Source organism: Epargyreus clarus, unplaced genomic scaffold (genome assembly GCF_041222505.1).
Source record: "Epargyreus clarus isolate Ecla_fem2 unplaced genomic scaffold, WU_Ecla_fem_2.2 ptg000001l, whole genome shotgun sequence".
Taxonomy (NCBI): Eukaryota; Metazoa; Arthropoda; class Insecta; order Lepidoptera; family Hesperiidae; genus Epargyreus; species Epargyreus clarus.
In genome coordinates, this window is record NW_027332209.1 from 8,840,047 (window position 1) to 8,849,101 (window position 9,055).

At 34.2% G+C, this 9,055-nt stretch overlaps 1 protein-coding gene across 1 annotated transcript in view; it reads right to left on the bottom strand.

Moving 5' to 3' along the window:
* Nucleotides 1-8,348, bottom strand: part of LOC140757305 (uncharacterized) — a 62,786-nt gene extending 54,438 nt beyond the window's left edge. The window contains exon 1 of the mRNA XM_073092988.1: nt 7,826-8,348. Coding sequence (XP_072949089.1) covers nt 7,826-7,957 — 132 coding nt within the window. The 5' untranslated portion in view covers nt 7,958-8,348. The remainder of the gene's footprint in view (nt 1-7,825) is intronic.
* Nucleotides 8,349-9,055: the final 707 nt, after the last annotated feature.

A 9,055-nucleotide genomic window follows, 5' to 3' on the forward strand; every position in this document is an offset into this window, starting at 1 on the left:
CGGACTTTCTGGAAATTTTCATTGAAATAACACTTATCTATTCGCAGAATGTTATATTGCAAAAATAACGAATGTGCTTTTGGACGTCATCGAACCCGAAACTCAATACACTGTAGTATGCCAGTTATAAACCATTAAACATCGTATGCCATAAGAACTCCATTACTGAGGTCAGCGAATGCCAAGTTCTTTAAACTAGGACACTCACTTCCATTGTTTTTAACCAAGTACTTGACTCTGTTTAACTAATTGAAACACCTGAGAAAACTTTCACAGACTTGTCAAACTAATGATTTAGTACAGTTTTTATGCCGTGGGTAAATAACAGTTATGGTTTATTGAAAGATATGTTTAAGTAAGGTACTTAATAGTTTATAGGTACAAAGTTTATAAATTAAGGAGGTTTATGTTTTTTTGTAATTAAATCTTTGGCATGTTTATTATTAATATCTTAGTAAATACTTATTTACATGGATGCTACTTAATGCGTTATCTGATTGTAAAATAATTCCAAATAGATCAACTTTTATTATAAAGCTAATTACAGATTAGTCGTTACTTGTAAATTTCAACGTATCATTAATTTATATATGTGATTAAAGTAGCAGACTAGTTCTCCTGACTCTTCACATAAAACTGGGGTTCTATCTGATACAAATATGTTGCCACTCCCTACGACAAAGTTGATCACCTCATATGTAAAACTGGCATCGCACTCTTCTGTCAAAACATAAAAATTATGACACGCTAGAAATAGGTATTGCGATCCAACCATACTTTATATTCCTCCTATCAAGTATTAAAATTTCCTTGAAATCGGCTCTCGTCATGAACTACTATAAAAAGAAAATAGGTCGTCGATGCCCAGCAGAAGACTTCTACCACCTTTCAATAAAATTATTAGCTATTGTTCGCAGTCATTAAATACAAATATTGTTTTACGATCAAATCGGTGATTGAAAGTTACTTGAAGGCACAAAAAGTAATTACTTCCGTTATTACCGTCTCTCACCCAAGCACACATACAAACTATACACACGTACAAAGACTCAACCATAATCTTAATACAAAATTATGTGTTACACAAGGTATTAACAAAACCAAATTATTTTATTTGTCAGTGTATGTACGTTTCTTTAGTAAACATGAAGCCAGAACTACTTGACTAATGAGCAGTTCTGAAGAAAATTAGTTAATAAGCAATTCTTAAAGTAATTAGTAATCGGTAAAAATTCCTACTTATCTAATCTTAAACTGAAACTCATCTTCAAGATGGAAACATATTAAAATACAGGTTTAAGGAATCCATTAATTAACTTTTATGCCTTTTTTACTACCATGATTCGTAAATGAGATGGAGATACCTAATATATTTTTTGAGATTTCGCGATATACATTATTAGTGAAGACTATAAAATTAAATTGAAAATTCTGCTTGCTGTTGTATTCTGTGGTATTAAACTGAACAAGGAATAACTTTTAGTGTAATGACTGGTACATGCTTGCAAAGTAATTGATTTTGAAACTGATATTTCCTTGGTGCCGCTATGCAATAATGTTAGTATTATTTCTAAAATGTTACTATTATTTCTACAATACTGTCTATTTCACAACTATTAAATAATTAAAATTCTATTACCGACTTAAAATGAATTGGAGATTCACCTATAGAAAGCAAACCCATCATAAGTAAATACCACTCATAAGTAATACAATTGTTTTAAAACATACTTTAGTCCAGTAGGACTACCATGAGTTTACAAAAGTATTACTCGCTAGCGACTGCGTAAAATAAATGTATGAAAAATTGTACAGCGCCTCTGGTGGTTACTCGTAGAACTAAAATCCGTAGTGATGTAACTCGATACGTAAAAAACCTATCGAAATCAAATCGCTAGCGAATGTCATTATGATCTATTGCCATACAAATTCGGTCCCATGAGTCATTAATTTGACAGACGTTGTCAAGAAATACCGTAACGATAGTAGTTATGTTATTCACTAGCAAAATGACAATAGTTTTCTATTTACCATTTCTATAGTGGCGTTTCTATGCCAACTCATGGTAGTGCTACTGGACACAGAAACACAAGGATTCGAAGGCCATCTATCATGTTTAGATGCTCATACAAAACTGTATTTTAGTATTAAACTTACCATTTACTCATCCATAATCTTAATACAAAATTATGTGTTACACAAGGTATTAACAAAACCAAATTAATAATGATGCATAATGATTTAGTGTTGCATCGTGTCGAATGAATAATTTCCATGTTTGGTGAGCAAAGCCATGTAATAATCTAAATGGAAGTTTCGTCGTAAATCAAAGTATGACGGACAGGCATACAAAGCATAAATTGGCTTACTGTTATTACACAATGATAGGATCCTTGAAATAACTACAACTAATCTACGTTTCCGTTCCGATACCTTAATAATATGGACAAAGGATCCATCCTTCCGCCCTTGAAAATAACACGTACCATCCCTTCACAAACAGATTGAAAAAAGTTAATGGCGAAGCGTTTATTGTGTATCTGTGCAGGTAGAATTTGAGAAAAAATAGACCCCGCCGACGCAAAAAGTGAGTGAGGCATGATCATAGTAAATAGGCCCGTTTGATTACTAACAGATGTCGATTTTGTGATCCCCGATAATACCGTGATATGGGTTCCTTTGTGCCAGACGTTACCTCGTAAAATATTTAGTAGATCGCAAAATCTTGATAATACATACAAAACATGGATGTACAGGTAACTAATGGTGTGGAGATCATTTTGGCTGATAATGATATGCCATTTACACTTGTGTTTTCTGATTTCTTTTATATTCTTCGCTTTATGAAAAGCATTTGTAACCTTTTACTCATACTGGAAGGTTTTGTAAGGTATGATATTTTGAGTCATATGCGTATTAGAAAATAAAATTGGAGTAAAAGAGTATGATAACTTATTTAAGAAAATTCTACAATAGTCTCAAATAAAATAAGAGTTCTTTTAAAATGTATTGTTTCACTTTAAGGAACATAATATGCTAGCAGAACCTGTAGCCCAAGAGGAGTTGATGAATTTTAACATAATTATAAGGTATCATTAGATTTAGTTTCACATGTTTTTAATTCCATTAAAATATTCGGATAAAGGTTTTATCTTCTTTCATCAATCATCATCATCATCAACAACCCATTACTGTCCCACTGCTGGGCAGTGGTCTCCTTTCATAATGAGAAGGATTAGGCCATAGTCCACCGCGCTGGCTAAGTGCGTATTGGTAGACTTCACATACCTTTGAGATTTTGTTTTATAAATCTCTCAGGTATGCAGGTTTCCTAACAATGTTTTCTTTCACTGTTTAGCAAGTGATAATTAATTTCTAATAAGCACATAACTATGAAAAATCGTAAAATAGGTGCGTGCCTGAGATTTGAACCTCGGACCCCTCGATCGAGAGGCCGAGTTTCTTAACCACTAGGCTATCACTGCTTATCTTCTTCAATAAAGCTTAACGTATGTAGGTAAACTATTACTCATATAATGTGTCTTTTTTAAATAAATAGAAGCATACTGTTTTATAATGTAGATATCTCATATATTTTTTGCATAAGGGTAATGCACGCAAAAATGTCACAAGATAATGGACCCAAGTCTACTCTCCATTATCAATATTCTCAGGCGAACGCTATCAGCACTTTACGGTAATTAATATGACTTCGATATTATCTTCAGTTATAAAAATAGTTCGTAATTTAACGCACTATTTCGAATCTTATCGATTGATAGTAATGGTCTGCCCACGCAGTAACTTTACCGACAAAAGGTCAGTATGAAGGCATTTTCATTACTGATTTAAGCCCGCATAGTAAATTAAGTGATAAGCAAATACAATATATTAATATGCTAGTAATACCCGCGGATGTACTTCTAAGAAAATTCTTCAAAGATATTATTTTTGAAGCTTATGTTTTTTTTATAATATAGGAGTAGCAGACGAGCATGCAGTCCGCCTGATGGTAAGTGGCTACTGCCGCCCATGGACATCTGTAATTAACCCCAGATAGGATTAGATATTCCTACCTGAGGTCGGCCACAGATGCGCCGCTACCCCTGAGGACTAAGCTGGAACGCCTTGGAAAAGTCTGTCTCCCTTACCACAGTGTTCAAACCGAAACACAGCAGTGTTTAACACTGCTTTAAATTAATTCTATCACCTTCAAATTGTACTTTATGATCTTTATCTTTTATAATTATTATAATAATTATCTTACTTTTCAAATAGTTAATATTCAACCTCAATACTTTATATAGATAGTAGCTATATCCCGTGGCTCTACTCTGTCTTCAAAATAGTCAAATAGAGATTATTTCTATCCTACAAAAATCTCATCCGTAGTTCAGTGTTCCATCGAAGCAAGTACCTCAGGGATTTTTTTTTTTTTTTTTTTTTTTTTATAATATAAGAGTAGCAGACGAGCATGCAGTCCACCTGATGGTAAGTGACTACTGCCGCCCATGGACATCTGTAATCAACCCCAGATAGGATTAGATATTCCTACCTGAGGTCGGCCACAGATGCGCCGCTACCCCTGAGGACTAAGCTGGAACGCCTCGGAAAAGTCTGTCTCCCTTACCACACCCTTCAAACCGGAACACAGCAGCGCCTAACACTGCTGTTATTAGGTAGAAATAGGTGTGGCGGTGGTGCCGCCGGAGTCGAACCACAAAGGGTTCTACCACCTTCAGATATTTTTGCCTAGTCAACTTGAGCCAGTTACTGAGCGAATAATATAAATAAAATCGGTTTATTCGTTTAAAAACATATTTCATCAAAGTAATAATAAATGGCGTTACGAATATTTAACGTAACAACGGTTTTAAAAAATATTAAGGTCGATCTAATATTGACAACAAACATAATAGTCACTATAAGATCCATATATATATTGGTCCATAATTATTGTGTTAAGGGTAGATACAGAAATGTCAAAATAGATCAGTCAAAGCGATCAACAACATGAAACTAGTTAATTGGGTAACTTTGACTTTAGTGAGTCCAATTATCTAGTAACGTGCCTAAATATAGAGTTACAATTCTTCGAAGCTCAAAATTTTGAGAGTAGAAGTCGTGTTTTCATTTTAAAGGATAAATCTTTAAAACTTAGTTTTGGAAAGTTAAAGTAGTAATGGGAAGTTTAATTTTAGATTTTAAAGTTAGGTAAGTGATTACTAAAGTTGGTTTTAGCAAATTTGCTTTGCTTTTAATTCTATGTTGCTAATAGTTGTGATTATTTTGGAAAAAAAATAATAAAATAAAATAAATATATTTTACTTTTCACTACAATTAAAAGATATATTTTTTATGATTAGCTAATTATGGAATGATACATTTTATTATACATATCAGGATAGATTTATGAATGGATTAGGAAATACTACGATTTTATAAAACAAAAAAAATAATAGTCGATTATAAGTGTCTTTAAATAGTATCGAATTTTCTACAAATTAATTTCTTGTACATTTCTTCCCATAGGTGCCTAACTTATACTTTAAGCGTCTTTATATTTAATAATATAATACAACGTTTACCAATCGTTAATCTCGAAGTAGAGTCGAAACAAATAAGTTTATTCCAATTTAAAGAGGATAGCCGATACAAATTACATTTATGGAGGCATAGGCGATACAGATAACCAGCAGGCAACCTGTTCGGAATGGTTCAAATAAATACCATAACCAGTTTAGATAAATTCCATCTGTAAATATTAGTCGATATAAATTGAACGTACTTATCGTTTAACAGACCCTCCATAAACATTTCGTTGTTACCTAATTGCATTGCGTTTGAGCGAATTAAATGCTGTTTGATTTCGCAATTCTAAACGTTCTACCGCACCTTTCATTATTTATATGAAAGCGGGATCAGATATTATAAACTATTTATACGTGTCTATTCATCTGTAAATTGTTTCGCTACTACTCTTTACGTGATTTATACATGTTAATAAAATAATAGGACAAATTTTACCCATTAACAGAGAATTATTGACACTTAAAATATAACCAAAACGAAAAATGATGTTTTTATTTTTAAAAACACAAACCAGGCTGCTTTAATTATAGCCAGTGTTACTTGCACAATTTAGACGAATCCAACGACACCTTATATATTAAAATCAGTCAAGCCGTTTGATCTGAGGGCATGCCAAACAATGTGACATACACTAAAAAATATTAATCTCGGCAGTCGAGTAAAACTATTTTTACTTGTTTAATACACGTAATGATTACTTCTATTTAGATTCATTTATATTTAAATTGATGCCCTGCGCGAGATGAAACTTGGAGTCACTTGCAAAGTACACGGCAAATTTGTCTGAAGGCTTAAAGCATCCATCTAAAGTTGGTCGTAGACAACTTAATTTGGACTCCCAGGGGACTTTAGTCGCTTCATGTGAATCGACTACTAAACAGGCTCTTCAGCACATAACCTACCAGTACAAACAGTGGATTTCTACACAAGGAGCTTTTTAAAAAGATAATTATTTTTTTCTTATTAGCATTTAAATTATGTGTACCATGGGTTACATGCATTGTCTCACATACACAGATGCGAGAAATGGATCCTAAATCCATTTAGATATCTACCTGTTCGGGGATCGAATTAGATACCCTCTCTACATCAGGCCAATACGGTGGCCGCTCCGCCACGTGGATCTATACGGAAATTAAAATGGAAAGCGTTGGTAACCATTAAGCACCTCACTTTAGCTTATTACATATCATTAGCAAAAACATGAGGACCACTAGAAGTGACCATTGCTTATGGATTCCTATTACCTACTCCAAAGAAAGCAGTAGTTCAACATGAAGTTTGTTATTAGAATTACTACATTGTTGAAAAGTTTTATAAAAGCACTTAGTCTTCAGTTCTGTTATATTAGTAGGCAGAGATGGGTGCCGCGGTGGTTCAGTTATCGTAGAGCCATAGAGACTCGTACCAACTTTGCCGTAGAGGTTATAACGAGCATTTAGTGTATAAGAACGCCATGAAACATTACTTCTTGAGTAATAAATGATAGCATATAGTATTTGTATATGCTGTTCTAGTACTATTATGCTTTCTGGCATTTTCTTATATGTCTATAATATTGATAACTCTTGATTCTTACAGCCGTACCATATTGACTCTACATTATATAAAGTCCAAATTAAAAAAGTATATATTTTAGAATATTGACGCCCTTTTAGCAATTATACATTAATTATAAAAAAATACAGTAAATATGTATAGGAGTAGTTGATATACTCTCCCTTCACCCCTTATCTACATGAAGAAACGAATCCCCAGATGAGGCTTATAAAAAGTGAAACAAACAAAGTACATATAGGTAATACTGAACTATACTATAAAAATAGTATGTCAATGTAGTAAAATAAATATCTATTTTCATACGGGTTTGGAAATCTAAATATCTCAGGTTACGGTAGTTTTCCATTTGAGCATCATTACTTCTAGGCGGGGAGGGTAGCGGAACAACCTCAGTGATTGATTTAGGGGCAAATGAACAATTTGAACGGACATTAAGCTACCAATTTCGCACCTGCGTACAAAATTGATTTTAAATAATTTATAGGAACGTTTACCGCACATTTTTCACAAGTAACGACCAATAAAAGCTCTACAGAGCTTAGAACTACGTAACTCAATATATCTTTTTAAGTCTTGGTCAAAGATTGCTTCTAAATCTAGAAATTGCTTGAGTTTTAATTTAAGTGTCTTAATATAAAGCGTGGTAATAAAGAATAAGAAATAAAATACTGACCTTTTGTAAGCACGTTGCTCGACACTGAGCCACTCGTAGAGGAGAAGACACCTCCTCTTCGGCGAGCACTCCAATCCATGATATTAAAGCGGAAAATAAGGAAAAACTATACAATAACATTTTGGCACACATTTTCTTTGGTAACCGGCTAACAATCCAAGTTTCAGTCAAAGTTCCTTGCTTATCATAACCGGCACATGTAACCGAACGGCGAAACGCTTATCATAATAATGTCCTAATCTTAATTACTTTAAACTTACTCAATTTCGTAAGTTAATCAAAACACTTCGAACATGATATTTTACCGACGAAATAAAATTTTATTGTATGGCGCCAAAAATCTAATTACGATCTCTAGTGACCGTAATGACATGACTAAACAAACTCAAAATCAACCAAAGATAAACGTTTGTTATACGAAAACGCACAAAAAATGTTTCCACAACTTGAATCGTTCGCCATGAACTGTCTCCCGAGAGACGACGCAACCTCGACGGCGGTCGAATGCGGACTAACCACCCCGCCTGAAGAAGCTCGGCTCCTCTCCCCTCTGATGGTTAATTTTTACGCCTTTCTCGCTCACGCACGAGGGTTACCCTCCTCTCTTTCTCTCCCAGCGCAAGTTGTACGTCCGCGGCTACTACTACGTATGCCGCTCTCTGTCCTCTCTACTAGTGCATATATTTTATTCTATCTCGTTTCATCTCGGGCGGTTTTACGTTGTTTTTCCTTGATGCAGTTTAACGGATGGGAATGTAGTGGTTATTGTTAGACAAAGACGGTGGTAGTAGAATTTTTAGGGTTGTTCAAAAGGGGTGACAAAGAATCGAGCTAATTCAGGGCTTGCGTTTTTATGGGAGCTCGGGCGGTAAAAAGTATCCCGCCTCTCTCGTTTGTTCAAGTTTATGTTCCTCGCGTCGTGAAGCCGTATTAATAATATTAATGGCTGCCGCATCAACAACAATATTGTGTTATGGTATGAAAATGTTTTATGAAATCCCATTTGTCGCATTAATTCCTAATGCTCGGTAATAAAACGAAAAATCAGGATACGCCAGTCTTCCAGAGTTGAAAAGAAACAAACAATACGAGTAGACGATATACGACGTATCTATATACATACAGCAGTCATTATCTCTAGTCAGGAAACGTATTTTTGTGAGAGGCAAAGGCTCGTTCAAAAAACCTCGCGCAAAAAGATTAAATAAGAATACAGTGTACGTGACAGCG